Here is a 21,408-nt window from a genome sequence, read left to right as displayed (position 1 = left end):
AACAGCCACCCTATTCGGCAGATCTGTCCCCATGCGACTTCCACCTCTTCCCCAAGGTGAAAGATATGCAGTGAGGTTGGCAATTTGAGGACGAGGGCCAGAATCGAGAGGCTATGAGTAAAGAACTCAGGACCTAGGACAAATGATCACTGATCTATGTCTTTGACCGCTGGGTACATCAAATGGAAAAATGTCTGGAACTTGATAGTTCCCAAGTTGAATAGGTAATTGAATAGGCTTTCTGTTAATACCAAATACAAGGTGATTTATAATCATATAATGTGAGGACAGCATGACAGGGAAACTTCATTCTGAAGCAGACCTCGTAGGGTTATGCGCAGGTTTGCTGCAGCTGCTGTGATGTTCCATAGAGTGTTTTGTCAAGGTTAGTACTGGGAGGGAGAAGCACAGCTCTGATATCGTTTAGGACTGTACAGTGGAACAGGACCCAGTTCTATAATGCTATGCTGACCTGATTAAACCTTACTACAAAGACAAACCAAGAAATCAAAAATGAATTCAAGCATAACACTAGCTTTAGTTTTAGACAGTGCTTTATGGCACTTGCAACACAAATGGGTCATTAATAAGTATCAAGAATTAGAGGTGTTAATAAAGAATAACAACAAAGAAAAGAAGGTGGAGAGATAAGGATGATTGATGTTTGACAGGAGGAGAGAAGGGGCACACCACATCACAGCATCCGCAAACCATCCTCTAAAACTGTTTTACAAATGAGGATTGGAAAAATAATTACACCAGATGTATATATAGTCCAAAGGATGGGAACAGGAAATTGATAGGATTCATTTTAAAATCTTTTATGGTTCAATTTTTTTTCAAGCTGATAGAAAATGGTACAGCAGGTCAATATTTCTTTTCATACCTTCATTGGTTAGGTGATCCTTCCCAGAGGCAAATAAGTGAAAGTAGTACTTGACCAAGGCCTTTTCTCCATGCATTTTAAGAATTTCTTTGCCAGCTTTCACAAACTGTTCTCGGGTGATGCGTTCTCGGTGGAGAGCCCCCGAAGAAACCATTTGCAAGTATATGAGCTTGCCAAATATGTGCAATGGTCCATGGAATGCATTCTGCAAAGAGACAGTGCATTTTACACAAAAGGAAGATTTGTCATATCTTTAAAAAAGTTCAATAGTGCAGCTTTAAAACTGTAAAAGCAAAAGATAAAAAAGAGTATATATTATATGAATGCCACTTGTCAATAACCTAGAGGCATGATTTTTAACAGGAAACATTTATCAGAAGGTTAATGTCAGGACACATCTAGGTGCAACACTGTTTAACTAGGATACACAGTGGAGTCCAAAAGAAATTTGAAATAGAATTTACTTAATTTTAAATTGGTGGGCTGTATGAGTGGTAATATACCGTAATAATTGGGTAAACACACTTTCAAGTTACTGTTAGACAGCACTGTATAATATACATACTACTGTATAACATAGACATGAGATCACAGGGAAAGACAGTAAGTGTCACCTTGAACTGACAATGTTAAGGAATTTATTGTGTGTATGAGCTCTTTTGTCAGAACTTGGATTTTTACGGGTACTGTATTTGAAAGGATAATTATACAATGAATGAGACCCAAACTGTAAAAAACACATCACTGTATAGCCATCGAAATGTTATTCCATTGTGAAGTGCCTGGAACAATCTGAGAGGACGCGTTATAAAAGCGATCTTCACTATCATTTTAAAATAAATCAAAATTTTATAACCGAAAGTGTTTATTCATGGTCATGTATCTCAAATAATTCTCTTATACTTTCCAATTTTCTGTTTCAGTCCCCTGTAGGACACTTACAGTTTTCAGCCTATTAGGAGCATACCACTTTTATTTACTTTCTAAACACTTGCATAAATGATTTAAAAGGTACAATAAATATGTAAATTGCCCATTCCAACGAAGTAAAGCAATTCATGAAGAAGAGTTTCTGATTTAGCATCTAATATAAACAGGACAGGACCACACCCGGTTGTGTAGAGTCAAAAAAATTCCACCGTATTCTGAAAGCTTAAGAATGCCTTTCTGGGGCATCAAGTTGGGAAGCTATCAGAGCCACACATATTAGCACCAAAAAAAAAAAAAAAAGGATCAGAGCCGTGCACTTTTTAATGATATTGATACAATTTGACTGTCAATATCATCCAGCGATTTAAATCCCCCCCTCTACTTTTTCCTGGACTTGGGACCAGAGTATATCAATTTGAGATATGGCTGCATAAGAATTTTTTTATTGTGCCGTCATGTTACAGCTTATCTAAGAAACAGCCATTTTTGGAACACTTACTGCACAAGTATGGCTCCATGTAAGGCAAAATAAAATCTTGTCTTTTCAATGAAACACGTAAAAACGCCAGTCTTTGTTAACCAGTCATGTTTTTATATGATGCGAACACACCTCAATCACTTTATCAATTGTCTTGGAAAATCGTTTTCATGAGATTAATTTTATGGAAATTTAACAGAGTAATTTTGGTCAAGGAGAATGTAACTCTGTTGAATAGTATTGGCAATCAAATCATACCAATATTGTTAAAAAGTGCATGGCTCTGACAGTGCACAGCTTTGATACTTTTTTCAGAAAGCGCACAGCTCTGATGCTTTCCAATCAAATCAGGGTTGATCAAATTCTAATCCAGCCTGACCCCAGCTCAGAGAAAAGAATACCTTTTAATAAAATTTTCTTTTTAATGCCCTCATATTCAAGTGAACAAAACTTACCTCAAAGGTTGCTTTTGACAGTTCCCCAGGATGTACATTATCCCCATCAGCTGTCAGCTCCAGTTTCTGTCAAGAGGAAGAAAAAGGACAAAATTTAAAAAACTGTTTTCCACTGATAATTTGTCAATACTGGTATGGTAGACCAAGTACAGCCATATTCAACATAAAAACTTGTAAACAGTACAATGAATCAACCAGAAGAGTTTTTCAATACTTCATATCATTCTATTGGAACCATACCATGTACATGTTCTTTACAGTTATTGTAAAGCACATTGAGCACTTTCTTAGTGGAAATTAATTTTATATAAAAGCAAAAATTATTATTTGATTCATTATCATGTGGATGAAGCAAAAACCCCAAAGGAAAAATGAAAAGGCATGAAAAGTAAGAAACTCCACATGATCCATATTCTGAGGTAAATGTGTCTAGCTTTGACATTAAATATAAAATCCCTACTTAGCTTACTTTTACCTCTTTGACACATACGTACAAATGTTTTTCCACAACCGTGATATAACTATCAATCATCCTTTGTCATTCTACCTTTCATGTACACTTAAACTAGACATCCTTGTCTTTAATCAAAATTTATTTGAAATACAACAGCAGTCCTGCTAACCACTCTATGACAGAAAATAGGAGTTTTCTTCAAATCCTTTTAAGAAAATAAGCATTTGAGGAGAAGAAAAGCCTGCAGAAAAATATGTGAAAAACCATTTATTTTAGTAAGAGCTTTACGGTGCTCGCACCACATAAGGTCATACGAGCATGCAAAACACAAGTTGGTTGCATTCACAACAGTTCACTGCAAGGTTGCGCTCGGGTCAACGATCAGAGTTAAAATTCTAAAATGAAGATACGGTAGCGGCGTCCACAGCAGAATCTGATTTAGAGCCATCTGTGAAGATTAGCTCCGCACCGGGGGCATTTTTCTATAAGTTAAAAAAAAATTCTTCTTTAAATGTTTTGGTGTTTGCGCTTGCTTTGTTGTATGTGGTGAGCTGTAAGTCTACTTTTGTCTTGGAGATTTTGAAAACTTGGTTGACTGGTGTCTGACTGTTGATTTTTGAAAAGCATTTTCTGAAGGATTGTCTTTTGCTGTCCCTGAGGCATCTACGTGCCTCAGCTCGAACTTTTAAATAATTTATTTTGTTTTCTGTGGTGGTATTGACGACAGCTCTCCGATATGCTGCCTTCTTTTTCTTTACTGCATCATCGCATTCTCCAGAGAACCAGATCTTGTTCTTCCGGGGTTTCGGTGATGTTTTTTTGTATACATTTGTGATACATTTCTGGAAGCGTTTCATGGAATTTGTTGTAGTTGAGGTCAAAAGTGGGGTTCAAAATCAGGGAACATTCAACGGCGAACCTGCCCCAGTGTGCTTTTTAAAAAATTGAAGCGATCTGGGATCGGGTCATTTTGGAGGCTATTGTTTTTTACATAATATAAGAATTGGGAAATGGTCCATACGGTCATCCAGCACAGACCAGTATGGGACAAGGTCAGGAATATTAAAGGTGAGATCAAGGGATGAAATGCCAAAAGTGGATCTGTTTCTGTAAGAGGGGGGACCTATCATTTAAGAGGCAGATGTTATTTTGAAATAAAACGTCTTCTATTATTTTTTATTTTTAGTCACAGTGGGCATTAAAATCACCTTGCAAAATAAAGGGTTTTGGGAGCTGGAGCTCTAAATCATTTATTTTGAGGGGGTAATTAGGTCGGATATAAACAGAGCAGATCATGATTGGTCTGTGCAGGGGTCTGTGAAGCGAAATATGTTTTAATATCTTAGGCCCATCAGAAGTTAGACGGGAGGGGGCACGCTTGATTAAAAGAGGATCCAAAACAGGTGTAAGGAAAGAATAAAAGACCAATAAGAGACCTGAAAACCCGGAAAATGAGTCTGTCAGAAGGGACACTTGTAAATCAGATGACTCTTCGTGTCTTTTCGTATTTTAGATCTAGATATGTAGATCTAGTAGAGATCTCGGTTATCTAGAATCTAAATCTAGCCTAGAATCTAGATCTAGACTCTATGACTGTCAATTCAATTCTAGATCTAATCTAGATCTAGATATACATTTCATGCATGCAGTGCAGTCACATTTTATAGAACATAGCCTTTTGGCTATTCTCACCCGGTGTGCGTTCACCGTTATGCTATAGCCTAGGTCAACCAGTGTAGCGTTCACCCTGAACCACAGAATTCTACACTGTGATTACAGAATTGTAGAATTCTGTGCCGTGAACAAACGTTCCAGCGCTCTTGTGTTACTCATCATCATCATCATCATCCGGTGCCTTGCCGACTGGCGTGGGCGATCATGGACCTCCACTTCACTCTGTCTTGCACTTCAGCAATGGTGTCTGTTGTTCTTGCTGCTCCTAGCCAAGTTGTCATCTTGTCCATTATCTTTTCCCTCTGTCTGCTTCTCTTTCCATCAAACTTGCCTGTTGCTACAATATTCTCCAATGCTTCTTTCCGCATTGTGTGTCCGAAGAAATTTGCCTGTCGCTTTCTTATATTCGTCATAAGCTGTCTTCTATGATTTGCTTCAGCCAAGACTTCTTCATTTGTTTTTCTAGCTCTCCATGGAATACGTAGCATGTGTCTTATGAACCACAAATCTGTCGCCACAATTGTTCTTTCCAGCTGTTTATTGATTGTCCACGCTTCGCACCCGTATAATAGGATTGGCTCAATGTAACTTTTCAGTACTCTTTTTCTCGTTTCCAGTGACATATTGATGTTTGTTAGTATCTGTTTCATCTTGCGGAAAGTTGCTTTTGCTTGGCAAATGCGGCTTTTAATTTCGGTGTCGCATCTACTATCTGATGATATAATGGTCCCCAAATATTTAAAATGTTGTGCTTGCTTGAGGGTGGTATCATTGACTTTGATATTGCATGTTGGGGTTGGAGTTTTTCTGCTCACCATTGTTTCGGTTTTCTTGATGTTTAGGCTTAAGCCCATGTTGTCACTCTCTTGTACGATGACATTTAATAGATTCTGCAGGTGTTCTTCATCTTCTGCTATTAGGACTGTGTCATCTGCATATCTTAGATTGTTTATATTATATGTCCCCCTATCGAGATACCAGGCATTTCTTCTGTGTGTCTCATGATATTTTCACTATACAGGAAGAACAATCTGGAGAAAGTACACATCCTTGTCTGACTCCTCTTTTAATCTGTATGTATTCGCTGATGTCGTTTTCTATTCTCATTGCAGCAGTTTGATCCCCGTACATGTTCTTGATAATCCTTAAAAAGTTCTTCCAGTCGATATTGAGGACTTCCAGCATGTCGATGATCTTGTCGTGCCTTACTTTGTTATCCTAAAAGCGTTGCAATTTTGTCTGTGAGCAGTGGAGAGAGAGAGAGAGAGAGAGAAAGAGAGAGGAGTAGCGCGAGAACTTCCGGGCAAAACAAAATGGAGACTCGGGTAGTTCGGCTCCATTCGAAAAGTTATAAATATAGCCGTAGCATTTTTGTAGATGACCAAATTAATTTACTTTTTTGTGTTTTAACATCATTTTTAAACTTTGTTTTGGTCAATTTGATCGTCCACACCAATACACAGTATTCAGAAAGGGCCACCTCTATTCTCACCCCAGGTGAGTCTTTTGGCTATTCTCAACCGGTGTGCGTTCACCGTTATAGCCTAGGCCAACCAGTGTAGCGTTCACTCTGAACCCCAGAATTCTACACTATGATAACAGGATGGTAGAATTCTATGCCGTGAACAAATGTTCCATTCCTTCTGTTAGCCTAAAAGCGTGCAATTTGTCTACAGGTGGGCAGTGGAGATGTTGGGCGCGATCTGTCGATTTGCGCGATCCATCAATCGCGCAGGACATTTGGTTGATCGAGGAAACGCGCGACAATCCATCGATTGTTGCGCTTTCTGTTGATCAGCAGATCGCGCAGCGCTTTTTGTCGATCCGTTTGGTTGCGCATTCTATAGATCTTACCCTTGAGTTTTGTTATATTTTGTTGTCGTCCAGTGTGTAATTTAGTTTCACTCTCCAAAGTCAAACCGAAACTGAATGAAAGTAACTGGAAGTCAGGCTTACAATAACAAACTAATCAAAGTGACTATTCGAGTCCGAATAGACAAAAATTATACTTGGACTCTGATTTGAGTCCAGTATGATGTCCGTTCCGACTTCCGACCCCTGTTTCTAAATATTTCCAACATTTATTAACATTTTTAAAAATTATTATGATAACAATTGAGACGTGAGCTTTAATATCCAGTTACTAGATCTATCTAAACTGGTCCCCCCCTGCATCATTAGTATCATGAACAAAACTAAGTTGAGCCGGGGGCAAAGTTAATTAATGAGACTGCGCGCATAGCGATATCGCACTCTCGGCTTATGGGGGAAGAGGTGTTGGGAAGAGGTCACGGCTGTCGATTTGGGAGGACTTCCGTAACGAGTGACCACTATAAGATTAAGACAGAGCAGAATTGAGGGCTAGGGGTAGGGGTAGATCTAGGGTTAGGGTTTGGGTTAGGGTTAGGGTTAGGGTTAGGGTCAGGCCTCTTCTTTTCTGAGTTTGATGGGGTGGTCGCTCGTTACGGAAGTCCTTCCGTCGATTTTGTGCAATGTGATTTTTTTAAAAATTACAGAAAAACTCAACACTCAACAAAATCAAATCAAACATGTGGAAAGACAAATGGTGATGGAAGTACTGATGATGCTGTACTTGGTGGCGGAAAGACCCTGAGTTGTCGGTTTCCGTGTACTTAGACACTGCTATTGGGTAGATCTAATGAGAGTGCAATCAGGGTTAGGCCTATAGGTCGGTGAGTATCACTATCACTCACTGAAGTGCTCAGTAAACCAATTTTCTTTTTTTTAAAGTTCATTTCATCATCATAGTTTATCGGCAGAATGCGCAGTAAGTATAATATTTTTCATGGATCGACAAAAAGCGCTGTGCGATCCGCTGATCAACAGAATGCGCAACAATCGATGGATTGTCACGCGTTTCCTAGATCAACTAAATGCGCTGCGCGGTCGATGGATCGCGCGGGAGGACTTCCGTAACGAGCGACCACTATGAGACAGAGCAGAATTGAGGGCTTGGGGTAGGGGTAGGGTTAGGCCTCTTCTTTATTGTGTTTGATGGGGTGGTCGCTCGTTACGGAAGTCCTTCCGATCGCGCAAATCGACAGATCGCGCCCAACAGAGTACAGAGAGACCAACAAGATAAGATAAAGAAGAAAGGGAAAATTTGTTTTGTCTTTCCATGACTAGATCTACAGCTGTTTTACTTTTCAAATATAGATCTACCAGGAAAAGAATTACCTCAAACAGTCGAATCAGTGACACATTATAATGCTGTTGACTTTGTTTCCGACTTTCCTCTAAGACAGCATCATTTTCAGACTGTCCTTGGTGATGGTTGTGAGGTGTTGAGATTTTTCTCAGAATAGTAGATGATTTATTACCCATGTTCACCAAGAACACAAGGAATTAAAACGTGTAATACGTTCCTTTGAAGATAACCTGGGACGAAATTAGTTCTGTTTTATGATTTGAATAAAATCAAGCATCAGTTTTTGTATGAAAACTATTCATCACAGTATTTATTGTTTTTGTTTTTCAGCCATTTTGAATGACGTAACCGGAAGTGATTGTTTTATATGCGCAGTGAAACCTAAACCGGTATCATGTATTAATCCTCGTTCTGGTACTTTTTTTTAATTTAAAGAATCAGTTTATCTTTATATTTTAAAAGCTCTGTCCACTTTTCACAGTAAATGTGGGCATTGTTTCCAATTTTGATAAACTCCAGTTGCTCTATTTTTGTTGTGCTCTATCATTTTCTCGTGCGGATGATTGTCCGATGACCGTTGTTAGGCAGTGGGTATGTGCTGCTGCAATGTATCCCGGAAAAGTATGTCTGTGAAATCGGCCTTCAGTATCAAAGTTTTTACCTCCCAAAGCATAAATAATGGCAACTTAATGTAGCAGCCAGCCATGCCAAAGTGTGAACTTTCCACAAAGATAATTCCTGCAACATTTGCTTGGGCACTAACCATCGTGTGCACTGGACTGTACTTTGTTTTCGTGTGAGTATTCTTTGGATTCTCATCATCATTCATCATCTCTGGCATAGATCATAGAGGCCTAAAGTACTAATAGGTATAAGTACGTCAGTCTTGTAGAGATATTAGATTAGATTAAGACCATGCTCAATTATTATTTTACAAGTAGATCTAGATCTAGATCTAGATCTCTTGCTACCATTGCTTCCTTCATTATCTTGCTTTTTGTAGCCGACATCTAAATTTCTAGATCTTGAGACTTGAGATCATTTTTTTGTTAAAATTCGCAACAATAGTCAATACAAGTGTACAAGGCTAACAACAAGGATGCGAATAATATCGAGACAATTTTAATTTTATAATAATGTGTATTTATCTCACTCCTCCTCTTCCATTGCCTTTAGTCACTGGATCCGACGTTATAGATCTATTACTAAAGGGCCTTTTAATTTGGCCACCTCTATTCTCACCCGGGGTGAGAATAGTGCAGGCGAGTCTTTTGGCTATTCTCACCCGGTGCGCGTTCACCGTTATAGCCTAGATCCAGGCCAACAAATTTTGCGTTCACCCTACACCACAGAATTCTACACTGTGATAACAGAAAAATTGTAGAATTCTGTGCCGTGAACAAACGTTCCATTACAACTGTAGACTGTAGCCTACTAAAAGCGTACAATTTTGTCTGTGGGCTGTGGGCAGTGGAGAGAGAGAGAGAGGAGTAGCACGAGAACTTCCGGTCAAAACAAAATGGAACGAAATGGAATGTCAATGTCTAACTATTTTAATATATGTTTGATATTGGCTTACTACCACACTACCACTACCAGTGACGAGCAGTTGAATAGATGACCCTGTTGTGAGCTGCTACTGTGTACTCGGTGTACTGTGTAGGCTGTCAAATTTATCCCGTAAATTATAACTTGTTGCTTTGTATTTTTTTTTAATGTAGTGATGAAGCATACATATGACATTCTCATTCTGGTTTTGTCCCAAAGAGGAGCACTGTACAAAGTGCCGTAGCCTTAGTAAAAGTTATTTTAGCTTTAAACTTAAATTCCTTTTTTACAAATTTAGGCCTGGTTAAAGTTCAATAGTGGCTTTCCTTGGTCTGTGAGTCTATTTATTTTATGGCCGTCATTATTCGGACTCGAGTCCGAATAACATTTTTTCATATTCGGACTCGAGTCCGAATAAAAAAAATTCATATTCGGACTCGAGTCCGAATATGAAAAAATGATATTTGGACACGGTCTTGAAAAAGGGAAGTGTCTTCGTTCTATACATCTAACGTTCAGTGCTTCCAATTTTCCGCTATTTTTTAGTTTCCCCCACACTTTATCTGCCGATCCGATGCCCGCCACCTCATTGATACGCCCCCCCCCCCCCCCCCATGTTTCCCACTTTCTTTGTTGTAGAAAAAGGTAAAATTGAAGATTAGCAGATCACCTGGCACCTGCATATTATTATGAGCTGAGTATAAAAAAAAGACCGATTCGTTCAAATACAGTCGAACCTGTGTAAGACGGAATCGCAAGAGAGCCAGAAAAAAAATTCCGTCTTAGACAGGGGAATTTAGGATTTAGGTGGAGATGGAGGTTGGGGAGGGGGGGGGGTTCAAAGGCCCAGCTGGTGGGATCAAGGATCGCTTGTCCGATCGGCAAGCAGTGATCAAAACTTCACACCTCTCAATTGCTATCCTGCCTGATAATGACATACTGTCAGTCTTACTTATCCAATTACCACCAGTGCTTGCCTTTCTTAGGACCACTGTTTGACCTATTAAAAACAAAAGTATGAACATCTCCCTTATTTCGGAACTCTTTTCTCGGCTGGCTGTACGATCAGGGCGGCAGGCATTGGACGCATTGGTCAATTTAATTTCACACCTCTGGCTTCTGGATCAAGGAAAGTTTCCGTAGTGGCTCGCTTCCCGAGCACTCTCACGGGCAGTCGTGAGATTTCACACCCACACTACACTGACCATCTGCATCGCTCAGGGCTCACATGATGGGGTAACTTGAGAAAGCCTAGGGAGAGGCTACCAAAATAAAGCTTTAGTTCCGGTATCCTAGGCCTAGGGTAACATCTACCCCAAGGAGATTAAAAGTTCTAAACTCCTTGATCTACCCCCAAATTGCACCCATTCTGCCCTTCCTCACCCAGTCGCATGACCATAGCGTTAGTTTAGAGCCAGCGGAACTAAACTTGCTAGTTTTGTTTCAAATCGGGGCTGAGCGGGCAAAGCATTTTCCGTCTTAGACAGGTAAAATCCTCGGAAGGGAGCGGATTTTTCTTTCCGTTTCCACGCTGGACAGGTTTCCGTTTTATACAGGTAATTAAAGAGGAATATATCAAGGGGGAGCGGGGAAATTCCGTTATACAGGTTTCCGTTAAGGCAGGTTCGACTGTACACTCGCCTGTGTCATCTCGATTGTTTTACCAAGAAAAAGTTGTGTTGCTGTGTAGAGCCGAGCATACGGCAACTTATGTTTGATATTGGCTTACTACCACACTACTACTACCAGTGATGAGCAGTTGAATAGATGACCCTGTTGTGAGCTGCTACTGTGTACTCGGTGTACTGTGTAGGCTGTCAAATTTTTCCCATAAATTATAACTTGTTGCTTTGTAGTTTTTTTAATGTAGTGATGAAGCATACATTCTCATTCTGGTTTTGTCCCAAAGAGGAGCATTCTGTACAAAGTGCCTTAACGTTAGTTAAAGTTATTTTAGCTTTATACCTAAATTCCTTTTACTAATTTAGGTCTGGTTAAAGTTCAATAGTGGCTTTTTCCTTGGTCTGTGAGTCTTAATTTTTTATTTTATGGCCATCATTATTCGGACTCGAGTCCGATATGAAAAAATGTTATTCGGACACGGTCCGTAAAAAAAGGAAGTGTCTTCGTTCTATACATCTAACGTTCAGTGCTTCCAATTTTCCGCTATTTTTTAGTTTCCCCCACACTTTATCTGCTGATCCGATGCCCACCACCTCATTGATACGCCCCCCCCCCCACCCCCCCATGTTTCCCACTTTCTTTGTTGTAGAAAAAGGTAAAATTGAAGATTAGCAGATCACCTGGCACCTGCATATTATTATGAGCTGAGTAAAAAATAGACAGATTCGTTCAAATGCACTCGCCTGTGTCATCTCGATTGTTTTACCAAGAAAAAGTTGTGTTGCTGTGTAGAGCCGAGCATATGGCAACTTTTGATTCCATAGACCAGCGCACAACTCATTTCGTAGATCTACGTCAAGACTAGCTTATTATTGTAATAATGATCAGTTGTCGGGGGGGGGGGGGAGACTGACGCGTATGCGACGTTCAACGCCCGGATCGATAGTGTCTTCCCCCCCCTCCCTGACACGCACACACAGCCACACGTGAGCAGGCCGCCCATCCGACCCTGACACATGCTAACGAGCCATCTTTAATTGCTTCTGATGACCTCTTGATAAATAAAAATTTATTAGAAGCGCTATAACTTTTCAGGCCGGCCTCAAATTCATCATAAGATAAAAACTCGGCCCCGGCACCATTTAACGCCATTTTGCCCGAAGTGATCCCGGTCTCTACCCAGCCTGAGGCGAGTCACGAGTGAGGCAGGACAGGAAGCCGGAGTCGTGATGTCATGCTGGACAAGAATCAGTCCGAATAACATTTTTTCATATTCGGACTTGAGTCTGAATAGTCACTCCGTTATTTTATTGCAACGCCGCGTTCTAAATAGTTCCCGTGCTATTTGCAACGCTGCGTTCTGAATAGCTCCCGTGCTATTTGAAATGCCAGTACTAGATCTAGAATCTAGTTCTAGATTTAGATGTAGTAGCCATCGTTTCTACATGATAATATTGTAGTTTTGCCTGAATTGTGGAAGCTTTCTCTCAGTTTTTTGATAAACCTCCTAGGATTTGACTCCCTTTTTTTATGACGTTGTCTTATTCCGATCAATATTGGGTAGATCTAGATATAGATTAGATCTAACAATTGTTTCTGACATTGTTAGCACAAAAGTAGACGTCTTGTTCATCTCTCATAATCATAATCATCTTAGTTGAGTTTGAGCAAGTTTAAGTCGAAAGACGCTTGGATAAAACAATAACAAGACGGTGCAACTCGAACTTTAAGTTAGGCCTAGAGAACGTATACAAGCTGTCTACTGTCTACTACGTTCTGTAAGTCTAATGTTCAGTGCTTCCAAGCGTGGCATCGAATCCCGGTCCCGAAAGGGTTTTCTTTTCCCTTCTCCTGAGCCTAAAATCACTTCGGCTAACAGAACTTCCGATAACGACTTGCAAATAAGCTCGATATTTTACACACGGCGACACAGCGTTTTATTTAGCACTGGCGCTAATCGCAACGCGGCGTTGCAAATCTAATAGGCACTTCCTTTTTTAAATGTTAGTCTCAGGAGAAGAAAAAAAAACCTTGCGGGACCGGGATTCGCTTTCGTGACGGATCAGTGAACCTGTGCGTGCGCATCACTTTGTGAGTACCGGTTTGGGTCACCAAAGTTCATTCAAAGTCTGTGCGCTGCGAAGTATAGGGCTCTGGAATGGGGGGAGGGGGGGGGATTTTTTACTTTTTTTTTAAGGTACAGTCGGAGGAGGGGTGGGGATGAAGGCAGCACCGGAGGACAACTACTGAATTTGGAGTTCTGGACTGCCCGGTTACCGTGTGTATGTGACACTGAGACTACGTGCCCAGTTGCCGGTTACTGTGTACGTAGACACTGAGGGTAGGTGCCCGGTTACCGTGTACGGAGACGCTCTGAATCAAGAAACTGAGAAAGCTTCCACAATTCAGGCAGACAATATTATTATGTAGAAACGATGGCTAAGTTACTAAGATATCTAGATTCTAGTACTGCCGTTTCAAATAGCACGTTCAGAACGTGGTCTTGCTGATAGCGCCTGCCTTATTTTTAAGTTAAACTTTTTTGTTCAGTCCTTGAACATGCCCAGCCTTTAAGTTACTAATTTAGTGCTCCTTGCCATTGGCCAGATTTAGATTTGGTGGACCCACTGTGTTTACAACATATATTGATGCGCACTAGCCCTAACAACCGTTGTGGGTTTCAGTGGGGCTCCCTGTTAGTAAGGGGTTTCAAAGGGGTCCCTGGCAACAATAATATTTTATTTTAAATAAACGCAATAAAAATGCAAAACAATAAAAGAGCGGACCATTGTATGGCATAGCACAGCGAGGCTCAAAAGTAGTTCCAGCTTCATTCAGCGTTGGGCCTGCCAAAGTTCAATTCTTACCTGTACATTTTACAATGAAAAATAGAATAAAATTATCATGACTGAACAAGTCCAAGGTCAACAAGTCAAACTCATGACAACCATATTTCAGTCTCATTTCATCATATGTCATCATCATGAAATGCTAGATCTGAAAAAGGCTTTGCCGGTCGTGGTTTTTTTGCGATTGGATACTCACAAACCTTGTGATATTCTGATTCTGCCCTGTCAGTGTACTCACTGTCTGTCACCCATCTGTTAACGTTTTCCTATCTGTTTGTTTCTGGGTCCACAGTGAACAACCATGATATGACTTCAGTATTTCTCGTGATATTATATGTTCAGTCTCATGATAAGTTTGGATGAAGGCAACATGGTGACATGGTGTCTCTGTCATTATAATACACAGCCGTTTTGTTTGATGACTTTTAAGTTACAACACACAACAAAGTTCATGCAGCCTTTTAATTTAGGCTAGATATAAAATGGGTTTTGTTTTGTTTGTTTTTTTCCCCCGAGGATTTTTTTAAAAATTTGGCGGGGGGGGGAGGGAGATATAGTTCAAGGAGATCTTTCTCTTACTTACTGCAGAGTTGATGGTATCATCTTAACACTTTCCCTGTTACGCTCGCGGACCTTGCCTCACTGGACTGAGAACCGCAAAATAAGGCTCGAGTTGGTTGCTATCTGTTCCAATCCAGTAATGAAAAGACACGAAATTCTCGGCCGATCCACGTTTTCAAAATAATAAGAAGAGATTTCCTGTTAGCAGATATGAAAGAAAATATAGCACTGAGAGACGATTTTTTGTCATTTCAGCGCTTTTTTTGGTCCCCTTCGAAATGTATATGAGAAAAAAATCGCTACCCTGACTTCAGTGTATGTGTCTCATATTAATTATTTTCACTTCTATATTAGGTACACGTACATTTCAGCATTTCTTCGCATTACTTGAGGCAACGTACTAGGGAACTTTGAATTTGAATGGTGCTGCTGTTGTACTTTTTAAGATGACGTTTCAAAGCTGGAAAATTGTTGATTTCATATGACACCTTCGATATTGCATAAAATCACTTTCAGAAACCCCCAGTAATATAATTGGAATAAATCTTCAGTATTGTATTGCCACATCTGATAGATTATGTTTTAACCTTCAGTTTGATGGGCCATAGGATATGGTTTGTGTGTGTTTAGTTGGATGTTTTAACATTTTCCTTTGGCGGGGTAGGGGCGTAAAAATAGGTCTCGAAAAAGCCCGGGGCCAGTGGTGCATGTTGGCCTGGTAGGAAAAGAGTAAATCCCTCTCCATTTTACTTGTTTTGGGTGAAAGTAAAGTCCATATATGTTGAATAGAAGTTGAGATATTGTGTGATTGAAGGAGGTGAGGATCATCTGGTTTCAGAGGTAAAATTAGCAAGAAAATGGCTGCCAAAGTTGCGTTATTTCTTTAGCTTGAGAGTCCGTGGAAACTGAACATTTACATTTCTTCTGCAATCAAACGTTTTCCGTAAATTCCAGACAGAAATGTGCTCTTTAATGGACAGGAGAGGTGTTGAAACAAAAAACAAAAATTCGATAAAAATTCCCCAAACCTGCGGGAAAATTTCAATTCTTTGACTTTCGTTATTTTGACAAGCGTTGATTTCACCACGCTGCCTCACAATTATTTGTGGTTTTCATAGGAACAACGTCTCCAGGGTATTTTTTTTTCTTTCACTTCTCATGCTCAAGTTTTGTTTTGTAAAGCCCTTTACCTCTTCTTTTTTTGTCAGTTTTACACAAACATATAAATTGACTTAAATTCGTAGCAAATTAATAATTTTTAAAATGTTTGATGGTTTCCATCATTTGAATTATCACACTATGCGTTATTGCATAGTAATATATTATAATAATAATATCCTCGGTCTGGACAAGTTGGGGTGGTTTCGTTGGGGGGGGGGGGGGGGGTGGATTCCTGAAAATAGTTAATTTGCGACAGTTTTAGTGGCCATATGTATATATAATATATATAATATGTATTGTGATCTAGCAAAAATTACTGCAGTTTGACCCCCAAAGCAGTACACAGGCTAGCCAACCTTCCCGAATTTTTCGAGAAGTTCCCGAATTGCCATCGTCGTTCCCGAAAATTCGGTTTCCCGAAAATCGCAATGTCCCCCACCTAAAAATTATTATTTTCTTAGAAAAAAATAAAACGCGAAGGCTTACAAATGCTGAGGATGAAGGCGTTTGTGTATTAACTGTACTGTAACAATCTCATCTCTCTCTGTGTTTCTCCACTGGTTTGTTTGAGCTGTTTTTGTGGTGTGGATGGGTTTTTTTTTAAAGTAGTAGCTTTAGTAGCCTATCACAGAAGTGTGGGTCCATGATGCTCCGGTCCTATCAAAATTCCAGAATTCAGTGTATCTCAAAAGTTGGCAAGCCTGAGTACATCTGTGTTCAGCAGTGAAAGTATAAATTTACCTCCTATCCCCAATTAAACTCTTTGTGTTTTATGTCCTTAGTGCTGCCCATCATTACGAATTTGGAAAAATCCTTGAGATGAAGTGGGTTTTTTTATTCAGTATTTAAATGCAAATATATATACACAATTCCGTTGTTTCTGGTGTTAATTTGTTCTACGGCTACCCCCAACACATTCCCACCTTCCCAGTGTACAATATGAAAGGTTAATGCTTTGTATTGTGGGCTATGATGACCTCCTAGACGGTGTATGAAATGAATCGGCTGTGGCCATCTTTTGTGTAAAATGATGATACCCAGAATCAAAGGTTTTTTGCACATCCTGTCAGTTTTTGTTGTTTTTGCAAGAGTCAAGCCAACAGCCAACAACACCCCCTCCCTCCCTCACCCCACCCCCCTTTAAATTGACTATGAGATTATGGCTACATGGTCCCTCTGAGACCTTTTTTTCCATCAGACCTTTGTTTACGTCACATTCATTCTTCAACCAACTACCTCTGCTTGATTACCGCGGAGAATAAATACGCTATCCATGGCCATACAAATTTTAAAAACATTACTAATGTCATATAAATTTTGTTGATTACTGTACTATGTTGGTGGATGGTCAATCCTGCTGACATCAAAGTGATCATGAATCAACGATAGAGGAAGGACTTAAAAACTGATTTTTTTTTTTTCTATATTCTATATCAGAGGTTAGCCTGTTTATACTGTCTTTTTTGCCATTCTCTCATACTGTGTATTAAAAAAATATGTTGTTGTTTACATAATTTTATTGCTTTTCATTTTCTGACCTGATTGTAATCACAAACCTGAGTAATTGGACTAGTTTGCGCTCCTCCTCATGAAGTATTCTCCAGTTTGTTAGTTAAGAGAGAGGGAATGATGTGCTGGGCTAAGTGTTTTGGGTACTTGTATTGAAATTTAGAGAAGCAAAGCAGGTTTGTGTGTCAAATTTAGATCACACCTGTTTTATGGGTTGACACTCTTATTATAGTACAAAGCAAATTTTATTAAAAGGACTGGACATGTATATTTTTTTCACATGTTTAACATTGGCAACATATTTCAATTAAATCCTGTTTATTGAAGGAAACCCTTGTTTATAACTTTGACTCTTTCTTGGGGGAGGGGGGGGGGGTGTGTATTACTCAGCTGCCATGAATTATATTTGCATTTGTTTTTTTGCTGACAGCTAAATAAGGCATTTAAGAGATCAGGTTTAATGCTGGTTTTATTGGTGCGCTTGTTCTCAATAGTGCTTAGTGTATTATTTATAAATATATTTTTGTTTGTTTGTGTAATGATCTCCCATCTCTTTCCTTTTATGGTGAGAGGTTGAGCTTCATATTTTGATTTTGACTGCGCTGTCCTGATCTCTTGTTATAGAATTATCAAGTTCATGCTGTCGCTCATTCATCATTGCAATTCTGTTTTCTTTTTATTGACAGCTGTCGTTACCTGACAGAGGAGTACAGCTATGCATTCCCAATTGTTCAAGGAATTATCACATTGTACATGATGCTGAATCTTTGCCTGACAACGTTCATGGACCCTGGTATATTTCCAAGGGGTAAAGCCAATATTTTATTATTCTTCTCCATACTTTGGGGAGGAGTTAGTTTTTACCTATTGTTGTGGGTAACGCATCGTTTTTTAAAGGATTTGTGTTCTTGAAATTCAGTATGTTGCAGAGAGGGTTCGTTTATAATTTATAGATATAAATGGATTGTTGTTCTGTGCTTTGACTGCATAGGAGAGCATATTTTTTTGTGTGCTCATTTTGTATAAGAAATGTTTTGAAAAAATAATTGACTGAAAAGTTTTGTGCGAGTGAGTGGAGAATACATAAAGAAACAAAGAAGATAATGAGACATTTATAAATGATGTTTGTGTGTGAGCTTTGTTTAAAGTGCTGTAGTAATATTTTCCTCCATTCTTTGCAGCTCCTGACGATGAAGCGAAAGATGACGATTTTCGATCTCCATTGTACAAAAATATAGAAATCAAGGGCGTGCAGACTCGAATGAAATGGTGCACAACCTGCCAGTTCTACAGGCCACCCCGCAGCTCCCATTGTAGTTCATGTGATAATTGTATTGATGTAAGTATTTCAAGAAAAGATTTTGTAGTCAAAGGTGTCTGTCATGGCTGACCCAAAACAGAGGGGAATAGTTGTAGTGATTCTTTTCGCCACTTTTGACACAGTTATGGTTTTGGCAATTGTGCTCTAAATTGGTAATGTTAGATTTAGGTACCCTACGAACAATTGTCTTGAACAAAAATAAGGCACAGAAGATAACCATTCCAGTGAAGAATGTATCTCAAAACACTGAGCTTTTAATGCATCAATGTAATGGTTTGCTGTGTAGAGTTGAGAGGAAGTTGTATTGTTTCAAAAGCCGACGAAAACTCGAAATTCTTATCCCAATCAACATCGCCGAAGTTGCTTGAGGGCTAATTAACCCCAATGACCTCGGGCTGGGGAGCTCGGGCAGGCTGCTGAATCATGCCAACTAATAACCAATGCCCATAGGGGGATAGGTTCTCTAACACACAAACGGATTGCCCGACTCGCAGCCTTGAAACCAAACACATTTTTGGGGGGTCACCGTCAGCACATTGGCTTCGTTTAGTTTGTGCCACGATGGTCGCTTTTCACTCTTAATCTGGCTAGCCTCACCTACCGAATCAAACCGATTGTGCCAATCGGCACTGGGTATAAAAGGCACAAAATGGGGTGAGAAGTGATATCGTGGTTGGTAACTTTGATGTTTAATTTGTTCAGTCAAGAGGTTGCTGCTATTGTTTTAAGTTTGATACTAAGAAGTAAGATTAATGAGAATAACCTGTCATAAATTGATGTCTTTGTTGAGTAAATGTTTTTTATTGGTAAAATTCAATCTGAAAGGAAATAGTTTACATAAATTCATTGCTCATGCTTTTGTTTATTTTGTTGCAGTTAGATGTGAGGTTTTGATTGATTTGTGTTCTCTCACTAATTTAAGTTTTGATTATTATCCTCTTGGCTATTCTTACTTCTCCACTTAAAATCAATTTCATATTTAGTTAAAATTTTAAGCAGAAAGAAAAGTGAATGATCTCACCAAAACATTTCTTTGTGCTTTTTCAGACTTTCGATCACCACTGTCCCTGGCTGAACAATTGCATTGGTCGCAGGAACTATCGCTACTTTTTCACTTTCTTGTTAACTCTTTGTGTACACATTGTCACCATATTTGTTCAGTGCATTATCTATGTGTTGGCGCACAATGACGACCTTTTAAAGCCAGGTCCAGTTATATCGTATCCTTTTATGGAAAGTTCGCTTTTTTGTTTAATTGAGCACCATGTATAATAATATTGGCATCGCTGAATTTGTTATTTCATTTGTTATTTCTAAAGAAAGCAGCCGTGGATCTGGGGGATTGGTCTATTGCTATGTGTTAGGAGATCAGAACTGAATTTAATCTGAGAATTTTAAAAGCCCTCTATGAATAGTCTTTTCTTATGTACCACTTTTTTATGAAAGTTTGTACCTCAGTGTCTGATGATAACTGATGGATCCGCAGAGGAGATTATTATTTAAAAGGAAATAAAAGAAATAAGGATTAAGATGGTTTGTGGCTTCTTCTATGACCAAAGAGACGGATTCTTGCAGAGCAGAATTTTCCTCATTTTGAGTATTTAAAAGCTTCATTTCTGCGTGTTGTGACTTGTGCAAAGTTTGTTTTTTTTAAGGTGGGAAAGAGCAATGTAAACAATATGTTGTTACTTGTACATGAAAGAATATTCAACACTAACCTTTTGGTTGCCTGCGGAGATGTGTTTACAGTTACAAGAGTTAGCCAAACTAGTCTCTTTCTCTAGATCATGTGATCCTTTCCTCTGCGGTGGGGCCCTGATGCGATGGAATCTCACAACACAAGCACAAAAATAGACAGGCTCTAAACAGTCATTCCTCCTTTCCTAACGCCGAAATCTCTCCAGGCTTCCTCTGCCTTGATGCAGCTCTTCCCTCTCCCTGCTGTAATCCAGAGTGAACTCGTCTCACACTTGCTCACTCACTCTCTCTGCTTTACACACTTGCGTCAAACAATGCAGCAATAGGCTGGGCCTAACTTTCTGTTATTGACCAACACGCCAGATTGCCCAATAAAAGCCAAATAGACCACACACAATACTCACTCCTTTGCTTAGGTAAAATGTATCTGATGGCAAGATCAAGACAAGATAATGAGATTAGTGTCTAGCAGGCATGGACAAACTATTGTTCACAAGCCAGATCCCGCCTGTGATCGGTTCAGTCATTGATCATGAACGTGAAATTTTTATGTCATGGAATGCCCTTGCATGAAATATACTTTGGTTTCAGTTTAAGAGTCACTTTTGAGAACTTGGGTATTTCAAGCGATTTCACCCAGTTTTTTCTTGCTTTGATTTGGCCTACGAGATTTTTAGAGTCATTTAGTCTGATCTGTGATCTGTGATCTGATGCATGCCCTTGCCTGATGAGGTGCAGTAGATTGTCAGAATTTCATCCATGTTGCTGGGAAAACTGTATTAAGAACATTTCCTGGGAGCTTTGATTTTTATTGAAGGTCCCTTTCAAGGACTGCTGAGAGGGGGACCTGAGCCTTAATTTCACTGTATTGTTTGGAGTAATGGTTACAATTTACTTTGCATTCTGACAGACTAAGAAAGACTTACTTGTTGCATTTATATATATTCAAAATGTGATGTCAGTTGAATGTAATGTTTTTTAACTCTTTGTAAGCATCGTTGTTGGCAGAAAGTTCACATTTTCGATTGGAACACAAAAGTTCATTCGGAATATTTACCTGCTTTAAAGAATTGGGTGATTTTTTTCTTTTTT

General features: G+C 39.3%; 2 protein-coding genes across 2 annotated transcripts in view; one reads left to right on the top strand and one right to left on the bottom strand.

The window, feature by feature from the left end:
- The window catches only part of LOC101847581, a 32,625-nt gene extending 24,243 nt beyond the window's left edge, over positions 1 to 8,382 (bottom strand). Inside the window, exons 1-3 of the mRNA XM_005097184.3 lie at positions 8,076 to 8,382; positions 2,750 to 2,815; positions 887 to 1,091 (exon numbers count right to left, since the gene is read on the bottom strand). Of these exons, the coding sequence (XP_005097241.1) occupies positions 887 to 1,091; positions 2,750 to 2,815; positions 8,076 to 8,222 (418 nt within the window). The 5' untranslated portion in view covers positions 8,223 to 8,382. The remainder of the gene's footprint in view (positions 1 to 886; positions 1,092 to 2,749; positions 2,816 to 8,075) is intronic.
- A 117-nt stretch (positions 8,383 to 8,499) lies between these two features.
- The window catches only part of LOC101847335 (palmitoyltransferase ZDHHC5), a 31,352-nt gene continuing 18,443 nt past the window's right edge, over positions 8,500 to 21,408 (top strand). Inside the window, exons 1-4 of the mRNA XM_005097183.3 lie at positions 8,500 to 8,842; positions 17,984 to 18,105; positions 18,479 to 18,636; positions 19,666 to 19,838. Of these exons, the coding sequence (XP_005097240.1) occupies positions 8,751 to 8,842; positions 17,984 to 18,105; positions 18,479 to 18,636; positions 19,666 to 19,838 (545 nt within the window). The 5' untranslated portion in view covers positions 8,500 to 8,750. The remainder of the gene's footprint in view (positions 8,843 to 17,983; positions 18,106 to 18,478; positions 18,637 to 19,665; positions 19,839 to 21,408) is intronic.

The sequence above is a fragment of the Aplysia californica genome, unplaced genomic scaffold, assembly GCF_000002075.1.
Source record: "Aplysia californica isolate F4 #8 unplaced genomic scaffold, AplCal3.0 scaffold00148, whole genome shotgun sequence".
Taxonomy (NCBI): Eukaryota; Metazoa; Mollusca; class Gastropoda; order Aplysiida; family Aplysiidae; genus Aplysia; species Aplysia californica.
Note: the sequence above shows the minus strand (reverse complement) of the source record. Positions and strands in the feature narration are given on the sequence as shown.